Source organism: Oncorhynchus gorbuscha, linkage group LG15 (genome assembly GCF_021184085.1).
Source record: "Oncorhynchus gorbuscha isolate QuinsamMale2020 ecotype Even-year linkage group LG15, OgorEven_v1.0, whole genome shotgun sequence".
NCBI lineage: Eukaryota > Metazoa > Chordata > Actinopteri > Salmoniformes > Salmonidae > Oncorhynchus > Oncorhynchus gorbuscha.
The window spans coordinates 19,417,269-19,438,919 of record NC_060187.1 but is presented as its reverse complement, the minus strand read 5'-3'; the positions used below and the strand labels follow the sequence as shown (position 1 = coordinate 19,438,919).

At 39.9% G+C, this 21,651-nt stretch overlaps 1 protein-coding gene across 3 annotated transcripts in view; it reads right to left on the bottom strand.

The window, feature by feature from the left end:
• The window catches only part of si:ch211-191a24.3 (tensin-3), a 145,130-nt gene that overhangs the window by 57,070 nt on the left and 66,409 nt on the right, over window positions 1-21,651 (bottom strand). For all 3 annotated transcript variants that reach the window (XM_046300322.1, XM_046300321.1, XM_046300323.1), the window contains one exon: window positions 12,554-12,675. In XM_046300322.1, the coding sequence (XP_046156278.1) occupies window positions 12,554-12,675 (122 nt within the window). The remainder of the gene's footprint in view (window positions 1-12,553; window positions 12,676-21,651) is intronic.

The window sequence follows — 21,651 nt, the reverse complement described above, 5'->3', positions numbered from 1 at the left end:
GTTTTTAAGGTATATTAACCATGAACATAGCCAGGTGTTTAAAGTAGATAAACCATGAACATAGCGCCAGGTGTTTAAAGTAGATAAACCATGAACATAGCGGCAGGTGTTTTTAAAGTAGATAAACCATGAACATAGCGCCAGGTGTTTAAAGTAGATAAACCATGAACATAGCGGCAGGTGTTTTTAAAGTAGATAAACCATGAACATAGCGGCAGGTGTTTTTAAGGTATATTAACCATGAACATAGCGGCAGGTGTTTTTAAAGTAGATAAACCATGAACATAGCGGCAGGTGTTTTTAAAGTAGATAAACCATGAACATAGCGGCAGGTGTTTTTAAGGTATATTAACCATGAACATAGCCAGGTGTTTAAAGTAGATAAACCATGAACATAGCCAGGTGTTTAAAGTAGATAAACCATGAACATAGCGGCAGGTGTGTTTAAAGTAGATAAACCATGAACATAGCGGCAGGTGTTTTTAAAGTAGATAAACCATGAACATAGCCAGGTGTTTAAAGTAGATAAACCATGAACATAGCCAGGTGTTTAAAGTAGATAAACCATGAACATAGCCAGGTGTTTAAAGTAGATAAACCATGAACATAGCCAGGTGTTTAAAGTAGATAAACCATGAACATAGCCAGGTGTTTAAAGTAGATAAACCATGAACATAGCGGCAGGTGTTTTTAAAGTAGATAAACCATGAACATAGCGGCAGGTGTTTAAAGTAGATAAACCATGAACATAGCCAGGTGTTTTTAAAGTAGATTAACCATGAACAAAACCAGGTGTTTTTAAAGTAGATTAACCATGAACAAAGCCAGGTGTTTTTAAAGTAGATTAACCATGAACAAAACCAGGTGTTTTTAAGGTAGATTATCCATGAACATAGCGCCAGGTGTTTTTAAGGTAGATTAACCATGAACAAAGCCAGGTATTTTTAAAGTAGATTAACCATGAACCTAGCGCCAGGTGTTTTAAGGTATATTAACCATGAACAAAGCCAGGTGTTTTTAAAGTAGATTAACCATGATCAAAGCCAGGTGTTTTCAAAGTAGATTAACCATGAACATAGCGCCAGGTGTTTTTAAGGTATATTAACCATGAAAAAAGACAGGTATTTAAAGTATATTAACCACGAACATAGCGGCAGGTGTTTAAAGTATATTAACCACGAACATAGCGGCAGGTGTTTTTAAGGTATATTAACCATGAACATAGCGGCAGGTGATTTTAAGGTATATTAACCATGAAAAAAGACAGGTATTTAAAGTATATTAACCACGAACATAGCGGCAGGTGTTTAAAGTAGATAAACCATGAACATAGCGCCAGGTGTTTAAAGTAGATAAACCATGAACATAGCGGCAGGTGTTTAAAGTAGATAAACCATGAACATAGCGGCAGGTGTTTTTAAAGTAGATAAACCATGAACATAGCCAGGTGTTTTTAAAGTAGATAAACCATGAACATAGTGGCAGGTGTTTTTAAGGTATATTAACCATGAACATAGCGGCAGATGTTTTTAAAGTAGATAAACCATGAACATAGCGGCAGGTGTTTTTAAAGTAGATAAACCATGAACATAGCGGCAGGTGTTTTTAAAGTAGATAAACCATGAACATAGTGGCAGGTGTTTTTAAGGTATATTAACCATGAACATAGCGGCAGGTGTTTTTAAAGTAGATAAACCATGAACATAGCGGCAGGTGTTTTTAAAGTAGATAAACCATGAACATAGCGGCAGGTGTTTTTAAAGTAGATAAACCATGAACATAGCGGCAGGTGTTTTTAAAGTAGATAAACCATGAACATAGCGGCAGGTGTTTTTAAAGTAGATAAACCATGAACATAGCGGCAGGTGTTTTTAAGGTATATTAACCATGAACATAGCCAGGTGTTTAAAGTAGATAAACCATGAACATAGCCAGGTGTTTAAAGTAGATAAACCATGAACATAGTGGCAGGTGTGTTTAAAGTAGATAAACCATGAACATAGCGGCAGGTGTTTTTAAAGTAGATAAACCATGAACATAGCGCCAGGTGTTTTTAAAGTAGATAAACCATGAACATAGCGCCAGGTGTTTTTAAAGTAGATAAACCATGAACATAGCGCCAGGTGTTTTTAAAGTAGATAAACCATGAACATAGCGCCAGGTGTTTTTAAAGTAGATAAACCATGAACATAGCGGCAGGTGTTTTTAAAGTAGATAAACCATGAACATAGCGGCAGGTGTTTAAAGTAGATAAACCATGAACATAGCCAGGTGTTTAAAGTAGATAAACCATGAACATAGCGGCAGGTGTTTAAAGTAGATTAACCATGAACATAGCGGCAGGTGTTTAAAGTAGATAAACCATGAACATAGCCAGGTGTTTTTAAAGTAGATAAACCATGAACATAGCCAGGTGTTTTTAAAGTAGATAAACCATGAACATAGCGGCAGGTGTTTAAAGTAGATAAACCATGAACATAGCGGCAGGTGTTTAAAGTAGATAAACCATGAACATAGCGGCAGGTGTTTAAAGTAGATAAACCATGAACATAGCGGCAGGTGTTTAAAGTAGATAAACCATGAACATAGCGGCAGGTGTTTAAAGTAGATAAACCATGAACATAGCGCCAGGTGTTTAAAGTAGATAAACCATGAACATAGCGGCAGGTGTTTAAAGTAGATAAACCATGAACATAGCGGCAGGTGTTTAAAGTAGATAAACCATGAACATAGCGGCAGGTGTTTAAAGTAGATAAACCATGAACATAGCGGCAGGTGTTTAAAGTAGATAAACCATGAACATAGCGGCAGGTGTTTTTAAAGTAGATAAACCATGAACATAGCGGCAGGTGTTTTTAAAGTAGATAAACCATGAACATAGAGCCAGGTATTTTTAAAGTAGATAAACCATGAACATAGCGCCAGGTGTTTAAAGTAGATAAACCATGAACATAGCGCCAGGTGTTTAAAGTAGATAAACCATGAACCTAGCCAGGTGTTTTTAAAGTAGATAAACCATGAACATAGCCAGGTGTTTTTAAAGTAGATAAACCATGAACATAGCGGCAGGTGTTTAAAGTAGATAAACCATGAACATAGCCAGGTGTTTAAAGTAGATAAACCATGAACATAGCGGCAGGTGTTTTTAAAGTAGATAAACCATGAACATAGCGGCAGGTGTTTTTAAAGTAGATAAACCATGAACATAGCCAGGTGTTTTTAAAGTAGATAAACCATGAACATAGCGCCAGGTGTTTAAAGTAGATAAACCATGAACATAGCGCCAGGTGTTTAAAGTAGATAAAACATGAACATAGCGGCAGGTGTTTAAAGTAGATTAACCATGAACATAGCGGCAGGTGTTTAAAGTAGATAAACCATGAACATAGCCAGGTGTTTTTAAAGTAGATAAACCATGAACATAGCCAGGTGTTTTTAAAGTAGATAAACCATGAACATAGCGGCAGGTGTTTAAAGTAGATAAACCATGAACATAGCGCCAGATGTTTAAAGTAGATAAACCATGAACATAGCGGCAGGTGTTTAAAGTAGATAAACCATGAACATAGCCAGGTGTTTAAAGTAGATAAACCATGAACATAGCGGCAGGTGTTTTTAAAGTAGATAAACCATGAACATAGCGGCAGGTGTTTTTAAAGTAGATAAACCATGAACATAGAGCCAGGTGTTTTTAAAGTAGATAAACCATGAACATAGCGCCAGGTGTTTAAAGTAGATAAACCATGAACATAGCGCCAGGTGTTTAAAGTAGATAAACCATGAACATAGCGGCAGGTGTTTAAAGTAGATAAACCATGAACATAGCGGCAGGTGTTTTTAAAGTAGATAAACCATGAACATAGCGGCAGGTGTTTAAAGTAGATAAACCATGAACATAGCCAGGTGTTTAAAGTAGATAAACCATGAACATAGCGGCAGGTGTTTTTAAAGTAGATAAACCATGAACATAGCGGCAGGTGTTTTTAAAGTAGATAAACCATGAACATAGAGCCAGGTGTTTTTAAAGTAGATAAACCATGAACATAGCGCCAGGTGTTTAAAGTAGATAAACCATGAACATAGCGCCAGGTGTTTAAAGTAGATAAACCATGAACATAGCGGCAGGTGTTTTTAAAGTAGATTAACCATGAACATAGCCAGGTTTTTAAAGTAGATAAACCATGAACATAGCCAGGTGTTTTTAAAGTAGATAAATCATGAACATAGCCAGGTTTTTTTAAAGTAGATAAACCATGAACATAGCCAGGTGTTTTTAAAGTAGATAAACCATGAACATAGCGGCAGGTGTTTAAAGTAGATAAACCATGAACATAGCCAGGTGTTTAAAGTAGATAAACTATGAACATAGCGGCAGGTGTTTTTAAAGTAGATTAACCATGAACATAGCGGCAGGTGTTTTTAAAGTAGATAAACCATGAACATAGCCAGGTGTTTTTAAAGTAGATAAACCATGAACATAGCGCCAGGTGTTTAAAGTAGATAAACCATGAACATAGCGCCAGGTGTTTAAAGTAGATTAACCATGAACATAGCGGCAGGTGTTTAAAGTAGATAAACCATGAACATAGCCAGGTGTTTTAAAGTAGATAAACCATGAACATAGCCAGGTGTTTTTAAAGTAGATAAACCTTGAACATAGCGGCAGGTGTTTAAAGTAGATAAACCATGAACATAGCAGCAGGTGTTTAAAGTAGATAAACCATGAACATAGCCAGGTGTTTTTAAAGTAGATAAACCATGAACATAGCCAGGTGTTTTTAAAGTAGATAAACCATGAACATAGCCAGGTGTTTTTAAAGTAGCTAAACCATGAACATAGCCAGGTGTTTTTAAAGTAGATAAACCATGAACATAGCCAGGTTTTTTTAAAGTAGATAAACCATGAACATAGCCAGGTGTTTTTAAAGTAGATAAACCATGAACATAGCGGCAGGTGTTTAAAGTAGATAAACCATGAACATAGCCAGGTGTTTAAAGTAGATAAACTATGAACATAGCGGCAGGTGTTTTTAAAGTAGATTAACCATGAACATAGCGGCAGGTGTTTTTAAAGTAGATAAACCATGAACATAGCCAGGTGTTTTTAAAGTAGATAAACCATGAACATAGCGCCAGGTGTTTAAAGTAGATAAACCATGAACATAGCGCCAGGTGTTTAAAGTAGATTAACCATGAACATAGCGGCAGGTGTTTAAAGTAGATAAACCATGAACATAGCCAGGTGTTTTAAAGTAGATAAACCATGAACATAGCCAGGTGTTTTTAAAGTAGATAAACCTTGAACATAGCGGCAGGTGTTTAAAGTAGATAAACCATGAACATAGCAGCAGGTGTTTAAAGTAGATAAACCATGAACATAGCCAGGTGTTTTTAAAGTAGATAAACCATGAACATAGCCAGGTGTTTTTAAAGTAGATAAACCATGAACATAGCCAGGTGTTTTTAAAGTAGCTAAACCATGAACATAGCCAGGTGTTTTTAAAGTAGATAAACCATGAACATAGCCAGGTGTTTTTAAGGTATGTTAACCATGAACAAAGCCAGGTGTTTTTAAAGTAGATTAACCATGATCAAAGCCAGGTGTTTTCAAAGTAGATTAACCATGATCAAAGCCAGGTGTTTTCAAAGTAGATTAACCATGAACATAGCGCCAGGTGTTTTTAAAGGTATATTAACCATGAACAAAACCAGGTATTTTTAAGGTAGATTAACCATGAACATAGCGCCAGGTGTTTTTAAGGTATATTAACCATGAACAAAGACAGGTATTTTTAAAGTAGATTAACCATGAACAAAGCCAGGTGTTTTTAAAGTAGATTAACCATGAACAAAGCCAGGTGTTTTTAAAGTAGATTAACCATGAACATAGAGCAAGGTGTTTTTAAAGTAGATTAACCATGAACATAGAGCCAGGTGTTTTTAAAGTAGATTAACCATGAACAAAGCCAGGTCTTTTAAGGTAGATTAACCATGAACAAAACCAGGTGTTTTTAAGGTAGATTATCCATGAACATAGCACCAGCTGTTTTTAAGGTATATTAACCATGATCAAAGCCAGGTGTTTTTAAAGTAGATTAACCATGAACATAGCGCCAGGTGTTTTTAAAGTAGATTAACCATGAACAAAGACAGGTGTTTTTAAAGTAGATTAACCATGATCAAAGCCAGGTGTTTTCAAAGTAGATTAACCATGAACAAAGACAGGTGTTTTTAGGGTATATTAACCATGAACAAAGACAGGTATTTTTAAAGTAAATTAACCATGAACAAAGCCAGGTGTTTTTAAGGTAGATTAACCATGAACATAGCGCCAGGTGTTTTTAAGGTATATTAACTATGAACAAAGCCAGGTGTTTTTAAAGTAGATTAACCATGAACATAGAGCCAGGTGTTTTTAAAGTAGATTAACCATGAACATAGAGCCAGGTGTTTTTAAAGTAGATTAACCATGAACAAAGCCAGGTGTTTTTAAGGTAGATTAACCATGAACAAAACCAGGTGTTTTTAAAGTAGATTAACCATGAACAAAGCCAGGTGTTTTTAAGGTAGATTAACCATGAACAAAGCCAGGTGTTTTTAAAGTAGATTAACCATGAACAAACCCAGGTGTTTTAAGGTAGATTAACCATGAAAAAAGACAGGTGTTTTTAAGGTATATTAACCATGAACAAAGCCAGGTGTTTTAAGGTAGATTAACCATGAACAAAGCCAGGTGTTTTAAGGTAGATTAACCATGAACAAAGCCAGGTGTTTTTAAAGTAGATTAACCATGAACATAGAGCCAGGTGTTTTTAAAGTAGATTAACCATGAACATAGAGCCAGGTGTTTTTAAAGTAGATTAACCATGAACAAAGCCAGGTCTTTTTAAGGTAGATTAACCATGAACAAAACCAGGTGTTTTTAAGGTAGATTATCCATGAACATAGCACCAGCTGTTTTTAAGGTATATTAACCATGATCAAAGCCAGGTGTTTTTAAAGTAGATTAACCATGAACATAGCGCCAGTTGTTTTTAAAGTAGATTAACCATGAACAAAGACAGGTGTTTTTAAAGTAGATTAACCATGATCAAAGCCAGGTGTTTTCAAAGTAGATTAACCATGAACAAAGACAGGTGTTTAAAGTAGATAAACCATGAACATAGCCAGGTGTTTTTAAAGTAGATAAACCATGAACATAGCGGCAGGTGTTTAAAGTAGATAAACCATGAACATAGCCAGGTGTTTAAAGTAGATAAACTATGAACATAGCGGCAGGTGTTTTTAAAGTAGATTAACCATGAACATAGCGGCAGGTGTTTTTAAAGTAGATAAACCATGAACATAGCCAGGTGTTTTTAAAGTAGATAAACCATGAACATAGCGCCAGGTGTTTAAAGTAGATAAACCATGAACATAGCGCCAGGTGTTTAAAGTAGATTAACCATGAACATAGCGGCAGGTGTTTAAAGTAGATAAACCATGAACATAGCCAGGTGTTTTAAAGTAGATAAACCATGAACATAGCCAGGTGTTTTTAAAGTAGATAAACCTTGAACATAGCGGCAGGTGTTTAAAGTAGATAAACCATGAACATAGCAGCAGGTGTTTAAAGTAGATAAACCATGAACATAGCCAGGTGTTTTTAAAGTAGATAAACCATGAACATAGCCAGGTGTTTTTAAAGTAGATAAACCATGAACATAGCCAGGTGTTTTTAAAGTAGCTAAACCATGAACATAGCCAGGTGTTTTTAAAGTAGATAAACCATGAACATAGCCAGGTTTTTTTAAAGTAGATAAACCATGAACATAGCCAGGTGTTTTTAAAGTAGATAAACCATGAACATAGCGGCAGGTGTTTAAAGTAGATAAACCATGAACATAGCCAGGTGTTTAAAGTAGATAAACTATGAACATAGCGGCAGGTGTTTTTAAAGTAGATTAACCATGAACATAGCGGCAGGTGTTTTTAAAGTAGATAAACCATGAACATAGCCAGGTGTTTTTAAAGTAGATAAACCATGAACATAGCGCCAGGTGTTTAAAGTAGATAAACCATGAACATAGCGCCAGGTGTTTAAAGTAGATTAACCATGAACATAGCGGCAGGTGTTTAAAGTAGATAAACCATGAACATAGCCAGGTGTTTTAAAGTAGATAAACCATGAACATAGCCAGGTGTTTTTAAAGTAGATAAACCTTGAACATAGCGGCAGGTGTTTAAAGTAGATAAACCATGAACATAGCAGCAGGTGTTTAAAGTAGATAAACCATGAACATAGCCAGGTGTTTTTAAAGTAGATAAACCATGAACATAGCCAGGTGTTTTTAAAGTAGATAAACCATGAACATAGCCAGGTGTTTTTAAAGTAGCTAAACCATGAACATAGCCAGGTGTTTTTAAAGTAGATAAACCATGAACATAGCCAGGTGTTTTTAAGGTATGTTAACCATGAACAAAGCCAGGTGTTTTTAAAGTAGATTAACCATGATCAAAGCCAGGTGTTTTCAAAGTAGATTAACCATGATCAAAGCCAGGTGTTTTCAAAGTAGATTAACCATGAACATAGCGCCAGGTGTTTTTAAAGGTATATTAACCATGAACAAAACCAGGTATTTTTAAGGTAGATTAACCATGAACATAGCGCCAGGTGTTTTTAAGGTATATTAACCATGAACAAAGACAGGTATTTTTAAAGTAGATTAACCATGAACAAAGCCAGGTGTTTTTAAAGTAGATTAACCATGAACAAAGCCAGGTGTTTTTAAAGTAGATTAACCATGAACATAGAGCAAGGTGTTTTTAAAGTAGATTAACCATGAACATAGAGCCAGGTGTTTTTAAAGTAGATTAACCATGAACAAAGCCAGGTCTTTTTAAGGTAGATTAACCATGAACAAAACCAGGTGTTTTTAAGGTAGATTATCCATGAACATAGCACCAGCTGTTTTTAAGGTATATTAACCATGATCAAAGCCAGGTGTTTTTAAAGTAGATTAACCATGAACATAGCGCCAGGTGTTTTTAAAGTAGATTAACCATGAACAAAGACAGGTGTTTTTAAAGTAGATTAACCATGATCAAAGCCAGGTGTTTTCAAAGTAGATTAACCATGAACAAAGACAGGTGTTTTTAGGGTATATTAACCATGAACAAAGACAGGTATTTTTAAAGTAAATTAACCATGAACAAAGCCAGGTGTTTTTAAGGTAGATTAACCATGAACATAGCGCCAGGTGTTTTTAAGGTATATTAACTATGAACAAAGCCAGGTGTTTTTAAAGTAGATTAACCATGAACATAGAGCCAGGTGTTTTTAAAGTAGATTAACCATGAACATAGAGCCAGGTGTTTTTAAAGTAGATTAACCATGAACAAAGCCAGGTGTTTTTAAGGTAGATTAACCATGAACAAAACCAGGTGTTTTTAAAGTAGATTAACCATGAACAAAGCCAGGTGTTTTTAAGGTAGATTAACCATGAACAAAGCCAGGTGTTTTTAAAGTAGATTAACCATGAACAAACCCAGGTGTTTTAAGGTAGATTAACCATGAACAAAGACAGGTGTTTTTAAGGTATATTAACCATGAACAAAGCCAGGTGTTTTAAGGTAGATTAACCATGAACAAAGCCAGGTGTTTTAAGGTAGATTAACCATGAACAAAGCCAGGTGTTTTTAAAGTAGATTAACCATGAACATAGAGCCAGGTGTTTTTAAAGTAGATTAACCATGAACATAGAGCCAGGTGTTTTTAAAGTAGATTAACCATGAACAAAGCCAGGTCTTTTTAAGGTAGATTAACCATGAACAAAACCAGGTGTTTTTAAGGTAGATTATCCATGAACATAGCACCAGCTGTTTTTAAGGTATATTAACCATGATCAAAGCCAGGTGTTTTTAAAGTAGATTAACCATGAACATAGCGCCAGTTGTTTTTAAAGTAGATTAACCATGAACAAAGACAGGTGTTTTTAAAGTAGATTAACCATGATCAAAGCCAGGTGTTTTCAAAGTAGATTAACCATGAACAAAGACAGGTGTTTTTAAGGTATATTAACCATGAACAAAGACAGGTATTTTTAAAGTAAATTAACCATGAACAAAGCCAGGTGTTTTTAAGGTAGATTAACCATGAACATAGCGCCAGGTGTTTTTAAGGTATATTAACTATGAACAAAGCCAGGTGTTTTTAAAGTAGATTAACCATGAACATAGAGCCAGGTGTTTTTAAAGTAGATTAACCATGAACATAGAGCCAGGTGTTTTTAAAGTAGATTAACCATGAACAAAGCCAGGTGTTTTTAAGGTAGATTAACCATGAACAAAACCAGGTGTTTTTAAAGTAGATTAACCATGAACAAAGCCAGGTGTTTTTAAAGTAGATTAACCATGAACAAAGCCAGGTGTTTTTAAAGTAGATTAACCATGAACAAACCCAGGTGTTTTAAGGTAGATTAACCATGAACAAAGACAGGTGTTTTTAAGGTATATTAACCATGAACAAAGCCAGGTGTTTTAAGGTAGATTAACCATGAACAAAGTCAGGTGTTTTAAGGTAGATTAACCATGAACAAAGCCAGGTGTTTTTAAGGTAGATTAACCATGAACAAAGCCAGGTGTTTTAAAGTAGATTAACCATGAACAAAGCCAGGTGTTTTAAGGTAGATTAACCATGAACAAAGCCAGGTGTTTTAAGGTAGATTAACCATGAACAAAGCCAGGTGTTTTAAGGTAGATTAACCATGAACAAAGCCGGGTGTTTTAAGGTAGATTAACCATGAACAAAGCCAGGTGTTTTAAGGTAGATTAACCATGAACAAAGCCAGGGGTTTTTAAGGTAGATTAACCATGAACAAAGCCAGGTGATTTAAGGTAGATTAACCATGAACAAAGCCAGGTGTTTTAAGGTAGATTAACCATGAACAAAGCCAGGTGTTTAAGGTAGATTAACCATGGACAAAGCCAGGTGTTTTAAGGTAGATTAACCATGAACAAAGCCAGGTGTTTTAAGGTAGATTAACCATGAACAAAGCCAGGTGTTTTTAAGGTAGATTAACCATGAACAAAGCCAGGTGTTTTAAAGTAGATTAACCATGAACAAAGCCAGGTGTTTTAAGGTAGATTAACCATGAACAAAGCAAGGTGTTTTTAAGGTATATTAACTATGAACAAAGCCAGGTGTTTTTAAGGTAGATTAACCATGAACATAGCGCCAGGTGTTTTTAAAGTAGATTAACCATGAACATAGCGCCAGGTGTTTTTAAGGTATATTAACCATGAACAAAGCCAGGTGTTTTTAAAGTAGATTAACCATGAACATAGCGCCAGGTGTTTTTAAGGTATATTAACCATGAACATAGCGCCAGGTGTTTTTAAAGGTATATTAACCATGAACAAAACCAGGTATTTTTAAGGTAGATTAACCATGAACATAGCGCCAGGTGTTTTTAAGGTATATTAACCATGAACAAAGACAGGTGTTTTTAAGGTATATTAACCATGAACATAGCGCCAGGTGTTTTTAAGGTAGATTAACCATGAACATAGCGCCAGGTGTTTTTAAGGTATATTAACCATGAACAAAGACAGGTGTTTTTAAGGTATTTTAACCATGAACAAAGCCAGGTGTTTTAAAAGTATATTAACCATGAACAAAGACAGGTGTTTTTAAAGTATATTAACCATGAACAAAGACAGGTGTTTTTAAGGTATATTAACCATGAACAAAGCCAGGTGTTTTAAGGTATATTAACCATGAACAAAGACAGGTGTTTTTAAGGTATTTTAACCATGAACGAAGACAGGTATTTTTAAAGTATATTAACCATGAACAAAGCCAGGTGTTTTTAAGGTATATTAACCATGAACAAAGACAGGTGTTTTTAAGGTATATTAACCATGAACAAAGACAGGTATTTTTAAAGTATATTAACCATGAACAAAGACAGGTGTTTTAAGGTATATTAACCATGAACAAAGACAGGTGTTTTTAAGGTATTTTAACCATGAACGAAGACAGGTATTTTTAAAGTATATTAACCATGAACAAAGCCAGGTGTTTTTAAGGTATATTAACCATGAACAAAGACAGGTGTTTTTAAGGTATATTAACCATGAACAAAGCCAGGTGTTTTTAAGGTATATTAACCATGAACAAAGACAGGTGTTTTTAAGGTATTTTAACCATGAACGAAGACAGGTATTTTTAAGGTAGATTAATCATGAACATAACCAGTTGTTTTTACTAACCGCATGATCATGATCAGGGAAAAAACTCCTAGCGTAATGACTACTGAGTATGTATGTGGTATAACAGTTGTTGAGTAACCAGTATGGGCTGGTAGAGGGTATGGTTGTGTACCTGGGTGGGCCGTAGGTTGGGGTGCTGCTGTGTGTGTGTGTGTGTGTGTGTGTGTGTGTGTGTGTGTGTGTGTGTGTGTGTGTGTGTGTGTGCGTGCGTGCGTGCGTGCGTGCGTGCGTGCGTGCGTGCGTGCGTGCGTGCGTGCGTGCGCCTGTGTGTGTGTTTGTGTTCATGTGTGTGTGTGTGGACCTGGGAGGGAGATAGGTTGGGCCTGTTGATCGGAGAGTTCTGGAATGTCTGGGCTCCGCCCCAACCAGGACTGTAGAATCCTGGGTAATCAGTGACATCACTGTCCTGTCTGTGCTTCCAGCCTGAAAAGAGAGAGGCAGAGAAATATAAAACGAGTGGGTGAGAAATTCAGAGAAAGACAGAGAGAGAGAGAGGGAGAGAGAGGAAGAAACAGACAGCGAGAGTATGAATTGATATTCCACATATATTAGAGAGCTGAGAGAAGCTGAAGACTCAGAGCCTCCAACTGACCTCTATAACAAATAATATTGTATTGGTCACATACACGTGTTATTGAGTAGCGAAATGCTTGTGTTTCTGGCTCCAACAGGGCAATAATATCTAATAAGTAATATCTAACAATTTCACAACAATACACACAATACATATAAATCTAAGTAAAGGAATGGAATTGAGAATATATAAATACATGGACAAGCAATGTTAGAGCGATGTTATAGACTAAGATACAGTAGAATAGAATACACTATATACATAAGAGATACATAAGAGTATTGCAAAATATGTAAACATTATTCAATTGACCAGTGTTCCATTTATGAAATTTCACGTCAATCAAGTCAATTTATTTTACCTTTATTTAACTGGCAAGTCAGTTTAGAACAAATTCTTATTTTCAATGACGGCCTAGGAACAGTGGGTTAACTGCCTTGTTCAGGGGCAGAATGCCAGATTTCTACCTTGTCAGCTCGAGGATTCGATCTTGCAACCTTTCGGTTTCTAGTCCAACGCTCTAACCACTAGGCTACCTGCCGCCCGTCTAATGTGCTATTGATGGCTATTTAACAGTCTGATGGCCTTTAGGTAGAAGCTGTTTTTCAGTCTCTCGGTCCCAGCTTTGATGCACCTGTACTGACCTTGCCTTCTGGATGATAGGCTGCTGTGCCTTCTTCACCCCACTGTCTGTGTGGGTGGACCATTTCAGCTTGTCAGTGATGTGTACGCAGAGGAACTTGAAGCTTTCCACCTTCTCCACTGAGATCCCGTCGATGTGGATAGGGGGGTGCTCCCTCTGCTGTTTTCTGAAGTCTTCAATCACCGTCTTTGTTTTGTTGACATTGAGTGAGAGGTTATTTTCCTGGCACCACACTCCCAGAGCCCTCACCTCTTCCCTGTAGGCTGTATCGTCATTGTTGGTAATACAGCCTACTACTGTTGTGCAGTTTTGGGTGAACAGTGAGTACAGGAGGGGGCTGAGTACACACCCTTGTGGGGCCCCAGTGTTGAGGATCAGCAAAGTGGATTTGTTGTTTCCTACCTTCACCACCTGGGGGCGGCCCATCAGGAAGTCCAGGACCCAGTTGCACAGGGTGGGGTTCAGACCCAGGCATTTGAGCTTAATGATGAGCTTGGAGGGTACTATGGTGTTGAATGCTGAGCTATAATTAATGAACAGCATTCTTACATAGGTATTCTTCTTGTCCTAGTGGGATAGGGCAGAGTGCAGTGCGATGGCGATTGCATCGTCTACAGTCAGCAGATTGATGTGGGTCTAGGATGTCAAGTAAGGTAGAGGTGATATGATCCTTGACTAGTCCTTCAAAGCACTTCATGATGACAGAAATGAGTGCTACGGGGTGATAGTCATTTAGTTCAGTTACTTTTACATTCTTGTTTTAGTACTATATCATGGCCTCTAAACCTTCAAGCTGCATACTGGACCCTATTCCAACTAAACTACTGAAAGAGCTGCTCCTGTGCTTGGCCCTCCTATGTTGAACATAATAAACGGCTCTCTATCCACCGGATGTGTACCAAACTCACTAAAAGTGGCAGTAATAAAGCCTCTCTTGAAAAAGCCAAACCTTAACCCAGAAAATATAAAAAACTATCGGCCTATATCAAATCTTCCATTCCTCTCAAATTTTTTAGAAAAGGCTGTTGCGCAGCAACTCACTGCCTTCCTGAAGACAAAAAATGTATACGAAATGATTCAGTCTGGTTTTAGACCCCATCATAGCACTGAGACTGTACTTTCGAAGGTGGTAAGTTACCTTTTAATGGCGTCAGACCGAGGCTCTGCATCTGTCCTCGTGCTCCGAGACCTTAGTGCTGCTTTGATACCATCGATCACCACATTCTTTTGGAGAGAATGGAAACCCAAATTGGTCTACACGGGCAAGTTCTGGCCTGGTTAAGATCTTATCTGTCAGAAAGATATCAGTTTGTCTCTGTGAATGGTTTGTCCTCTGACAAATCAACTGTAAATGTCGGTGTTCCTCAAGGTTCCATTTTAGGACCACTATTGTTTTCACTATATATTTTACCTCTTGGGGATGTCATTCGAAAACATAATGTTAACTTTCACTGCTATGCGGATGACATACAGCTGTACATTTCAATGAAACATGGTGAAGCCCCAAAATTGCCCTCGCTAGAAGCATGTGTTTCAGACATAAGGAAGTGGATGGCTGCAAACTTTCTACGTTTAAACTCGGACAAAACAGAGATGCTTGTTCTAGGTCCCAAGGAACAAAGAGATCTTCTGTTGAATCTGACAATTAATCTTAATGGTTGTACATCGTCTCAAATAAAACTGTGAAGGACCTCGCCGTTACTCTGGATCCTGATCTCTCTTTTGAAGAACATATCAAGACCGTTTCAATGACAGCTTTTTTCCATCTACGTAACATTGCAAAAATCAGAAACTTTCTGTCGAAAAATGATGCAGAAAAATTATTTCATGCTTTTGTGACATCTAGGTTAGACTACTGCAATGCTCTACTTTCCGGCTACCCGGATAAAGCACTAAATAACCTTCAGTTAGTGCTAAATACGGCTGCTAGAATCCTGACTAGAACCAAAATATTGGATCATATTACTCCAGTGCTAGCCTCCCTACACTGGCTTCAGGTCAAGTCAAGGGCTGATTTCAAGGTTTTACTGCTAACCTACAAAGCATTACATGGGCTTGCTCCTACCGATCTCTCTGATTTGGTCCTGCCGTACATACCTACACATACGCTTCGGTCACAAGACGCAGGCCTCCTAATTGTCCCTAAAATTTCTAAGCAACAGCTGGAGGCAGGGCTTTCTCCTATAGAGCTCCATTTTTATGGAATGGTCTGCCTTACCCATGTGAGAGACGCAAACTCGGTCTCAACCTTTAAGTCTTTACTGAAGACTCATCTCTTCAGTGGGTCAAATGATTGAGTGTAGATTGAGTGTAGTCTGGCCCAGGAGTGTGAAGGTGAACGGAAAGGCTCTGGAGCAACGAACCGCCCTTGCTGTCTCTGCCTGGCCGGCTACCCTCTTTCCACTGGGATTCTCTGCCACTAACCCTATTACAGGGGCTGAGTCACTGGCTTACTAGGGCTCTTTCATACCGTCCCTAGGAGGGGTGCGTCACTTGAGTGGGTTGAGTCACTGATGTGATCTTCCTGTCTGGGTTGGGACCCCCCCTTGGGTTGTGCCGTGGCGGAGATCTTTGTGGGCTATACTAAGCCTTGTCTCAGGATGGTAAGTTGGTGGTTGAAGATTTCCCTCTAGTGGTGTGGGGGCTGTGGCAAAGTGGGTGGGGTTATATCCTTCCTGTTTGGCCCTGTCCGGGGGTGTCATCGGATGGGGCCACAGTGTCTCCTGACCCCTCCTGTCTCAGCTTTCAGTATTTATGCTGCAGTAGTTTATGTGTTGGGGGCTAGGGTCCGTTTGTTATATCTGGAGTACTTCTCCTGGCGTCCTGTGTGAATTTAAGTATGCGCTCTCTAATTCTCTCGTTCTTTCTCTTTCTCGGAGGTCCTGAGCCCAAGGACCATGCCTCAGGACTACCGGGCATGATGACTCCTTGCTGTCCCCAGTCCACCTGGCCGTGCTGCTGCTCCAGTTTCAACTGTTCTGCCTGTGATTATTATTACTTGACCATGCTGGTCATTTATGAACATTTGAACATCTTGGCCATGTTCTGTTATAATCTCCACCCAGCACAGCTAGAAGAGGACTGGCCACCCCATAGCCTGTTTCCTCTCTAGGTTTCTTCCTAGGTTTTGGCCTTTTTTTGGAGTTTTTCCAAGCCACCGTGCTTCTACATCTGCATTGCTTGCCGTTTGGGGTTTTAGGCTGAGTTTCTGTACAGCACTTTGAGATATCAGCTGATGTACGAAGGGCTATATAAATACATTTGATTTGAGTACAGGAACAATGGTGGCCATCCTGAAGCACGTGGGTACAGCAGACTGGGATAAGGAGAGATTGAATATGTCCACAAACACACCAGCCAGCTGCTCTGCGCATGCTCTGAGGACGCAGCTAGGGATTCCATCTGGGCTGGCAGCTTTGCAAGTGTTCACACTCTTAAATGTCTTACTCATACCGGCTACGGAGAAGGAGAGCCCACAGTCCTTGGTAGCAGGCCACATCGGTGGCACTGTGTTATCCTCAAAGTGGGCGAAGAATGTGTTTAGCTTTTCCAGAAGCAAGATGTCGGTGTCCTTGACGTGGCTAGTTTTCCGTTTGTAGTCCGTGATTGTCTGTAGACCCTGCCACTAACGTCTCATGTTTGAGACATTGAATTGCGACTCCACTTTGTCTCTGTGTTTTAAAGGCTGTGACTATAACCAAAGATAATTATCATGGGAGGTAATACAGTCGGCATTTGATTGTGAGCTATTCAAAGTCGGGTGAACAAAAGGACTGTCATGTGTGCTCCCTCTCCGGCTTCTAGGTCACCAGGCTGTTCGTTATGGTGCATATCTGTCACCATCATTACGCACACCTGTGTGTCATCAGACTCACCTGGACTCCATCACTTCCCTGATTACCTTCCCTATATATGTCCCTCCCTTTGGTTCCTTCCCCAGGCGTTATTGTTTCTCTTCCAGTGTCATGTCTGTGCATTGTTTGTGTTTCTTGTTTTGTATTTAGTTGCCTTTATTTCTTAAAACACTCACTCCCTGAACTTGCTTCCCGACTCTCAGCGTACTCGGTACAAAGACTTGAGTTCCTGTATATTATCACAATCACATAAGTAGTTAATCATGAAACATACACCCCCACACTCCTTCTTCCCAGAGAGATATTTATTCCTGTCTGCGCAATGAACTGAGAACCCAACTGGCTGTAAGGACTCAGACAGTATATCCTGAGAGAGCCATGTTTCCGTGAAACAGAGTACGTTACAATCACTGATGTCTCTCTGGAAGGAAATCCTTGCCCTCAGCTCGTCAACTTTATTATCCAGACTGAACATTAGTGAGTAATATACTCAGAAGCGGTGGGTGGTGTGCGCACCTCCTGAGACAGACTAGAAGTCCACTCTGAGTACCTCTTCTCTGCCGGCAATGTTTTGGGTCAGCCTCTGGAATCAGTTCAATTGCCCTGGGGGGTATGAACAAAGTATCCGATTTGGGAAAGTCGTACCTGGTCGTATACCTGGTCGTAATACTGGTAATGCTGGTGAGTTACCACCGCTCTGATATACAAAAGTTCTTCCCGGCTATATGTAATAACAAAAACGTTCTGTCCTAATAATGTATAAAAGAACACATAAAAAAACAAAATACTGCAAAATTTCTTAGGTTCTAGAAGCTCGGCTGCCCTCTCTATCGGCGCCATTTGTCAAGATTTCAAAACGAACTAAACCACAGACATCACAACTGTCCAACACCCAGTTTTACCAGAACAACAATACGGTGTGTGGTGAACCCAGTAACAGTGTTATGTAATTATTATCAAACCTCAACCATCCTCAGAAGACGTAATATCTGTTCCCTTTAGAAAACACCACACAAATCAATCTCCTCAGCCACACCACCTCCACCACTAACAACAACAATAACTGACCGCACTGTAGGAAAAATAACTTGAGGAGAATGGGGAGAGAGTGGGTGTGACAGAGGAGAGAGGTGAGATAGAGAGAGAAGAATATGAGCAGCACAAGGGCTACATTGCAAGAACAGGAGTGAAGTTAAGCATGTACATCAGAGCAACTTGATCAGTTGAACCCAGTCCCAGACAGATGGAATAGGAACATCTGGAAATGTTTGGGAATCTAGCATAAAGACTGTGTGTGTCGGTATCTACCATAGAGAGTAAACACACATTCCCAAATCCAGTTCAGGTGTTTTGGAAACCCTGCACTCCAGGGAAGAACTGCTCCGATTACAGAATGACGGTAATTCCAGACACCCTTCCGAACACCCCACTGAGGGCCTCACAGTAACTCACAGTGATTCATATCGCCATGGCAGCCAGATTCATATCACAATGACAGCAAGCTTTGAAGTGATGCAGAGGAAGGGAGATGCCATTGAGTAGCAACACACATGTCCCACCCATACAGTACAGCACAATACATACAGTACAGTACATATGGCACATACAGTACAGTACAAATAACACATACAGTACAGTACATACAATATATACAGTACATACAGTACATACATTACAGTACATACAGTACAAACATAACATACAGTACATACATTACAGTACATACAGTACAGAACATACAGCACATACAGTACAGTGCTCTGTCTACTCTACCTGCTCTGTCTACACTACCTGCTCTGTCTACTCTACCTGCTCTGTCTACACTACCTACTCTGTCTACACTACCTGCTCTGTCTACTCTACCTGCTCTGTCTACACTACCTACTCTGTCTACACTACCTGCTCGTTATACACTACCTGCTCTGTCTACTCTACCTGCTCTGTCTACACTACCTGCTCTATCTACTCTACCTGCTCTATCTACACTACCTACTCTGTCTACCCTACCTGCTCGTTCTACACTACCTGCTCTGTCTACTCTACCTGCTCTGTCTACTCTACCTGCTCTGTCTACACTACCTACTCTACCTGCTCTGTCTACTCTACCTGCTCTGTCTACTCTACCTGCTCTGCCTACTCTACCTGCTCTGTCTACACTACCTACTCTACCTGCTCTGTCTACTCTACCTGCTCTGTCTACTCTACCTGCTCTGTCTACACTATCTGCTCTGTCTACTCTACCTGCTCTGTCTACACTACCTACTCTACCTGCTCTGCCTACTCTACCTGCTCTGTCTACCCTACCTGCTCGTTCTACTCTACCTGCTCTGTCTACACTACCTACTCTACATTTAACATTACATTTACATTTACATTACTCTACCTGCTCTGCCTACTCTACCTGCTCTGTCTACTCTACCTGCTCTGTCTACACTACCTGCTCTGTCTACTCTACCTGCTCTGTCTACTCTACCTGCTCTGTCTACTCTACCTGCTCTGTCTACACTACCTGCTCTGTCTACACTATCTGCTCTGTCTACTCTACCTGCTCTGTCTACAATACCTACTCTACCTGTTCTGCCTACTCTACCTGCTCTGTCTACTCTACCTGCTCTGTCTACACTACCTGCTCTGTCTACACTACCTACTCTACCTGCTCTGTCTACTCTACCTGCTCTGTCTACACTACCTGCTCTGTCTACACTACCTACTCTACCTGCTCTGTCTATACTACCTGCTCTGTCTACTCTACCTGCTCTGTCTACTCTACCTGGTCTGTCTACACTACCTGCTCTGTCTACTCTACCTGCTCTGCCTACTCTACCTGCTCTGTCTACTCTACCTGCTCTGTCTACACTATCTGCTCTGTCTACTCTACCTGCTCTGTCTACACTACCTACTCTACCTGCTCTGCCTACTCTACCTGCTCTGTCTACTCTACCTGCTCTGTCTACTCTACCTGCTCTGTCTACACTACCTGCTCTGTCTACTCTACCTGCTCTGTCTACACTACCTGCTCTGACTACACTACCTGCTCTGTCTACACTACCTACTCTACCTGCTCTACCTGCTCTGTCTACTCTACCTGCTCTGTCTACACTACCTGCTCTGTCTACTCTACCTGCTCTGTCTACACTACCTGCTCTGCCTACTCTACCTGCTCTGTCTACTCTACCTGCTCTGTCTACTCTACCTGCTCTGTCTACACTACCTGCTCTGTCTACACTACCTGCTCTGTCTACTCTACCTGCTCTGTCTACACTACCTACTCTACCTGCTCTGTCTACTCTACCTGCTCTGTCTACACTACCTACTCTACCTGCTCTGTCTACACTACCTGCTCTGTCTACACTACCTGCTCTGTCTACTCTACCTGCTCTGTCTACACTACCTGCTCTGTCTACTCTACCTGCTCTGTCTACACTATCTGCTCTGTCTACTCTACCTGCTCTGTCTACACTACCTGCTCTGTATACTCTACCTGCTCTGTCTACACTATCTGCTCTGTCTACTCTACCTGCTCTGTCTACACTACCTGCTCTGTCTACACTACCTGCTCTGTCTACTCTACCTGCTCTGTCTACTCTACCTGCTCGTTCTACTCTACCTGCTCTGTCTACTCTACCTGCTCTGTCTACACTATCTGCTCTGTCTACCCTACCTGCTCTGTCTACTCCACCTGCTCTGCCTACTCTACCTGCTCGTTCTACTCTACCTGCTCTGTCTACTCTACCTGCTCTGTCTACACTATCTGCTCTGTCTACTCTACCTGCTCTGTCTACACCACCTACTCTACCTGCTCTGCCTACTCTACCTGCTCTGTCTACCCTACCTGCTCGTTCTACTCTACCTGCTCTGTCTACTCTACCTGCTCTGTCTACACTATCTGCTCTGTCTACTCTACCTGCTCTGTCTACACTACCTACTCTACCTGCTCTGCCTACTCTACCTGCTCTGTCTACTCTACCTGCTCTGTCTACACTACCTGCTCTGTCTACACTACCTGCTCTGTCTACTCCACCTGCTCTGTCTACTCTACCTGCTCTGTCTACTCTACCTGCTCTGTCTACTCTACCTGCTCTGTCTACACTACCTGCTCTGTCTACTCTACCTGCTCTGTCTACACTATCTGCTGTCTACTCTACCTGCTCTGTCTACACTACCTACTCTACCTGCTCTGTCTACTCTACCTGCTCTGTCTACTCTACCTGCTCTGTCTACTCTACCTGCTCTGTCTACTGTACCTGCTCTGTCTACACTACCTGCTCTGTCTACACTACCTACTCTACCTGCTCTGTCTATACTACCTGCTCTGTCTACTCTACCTG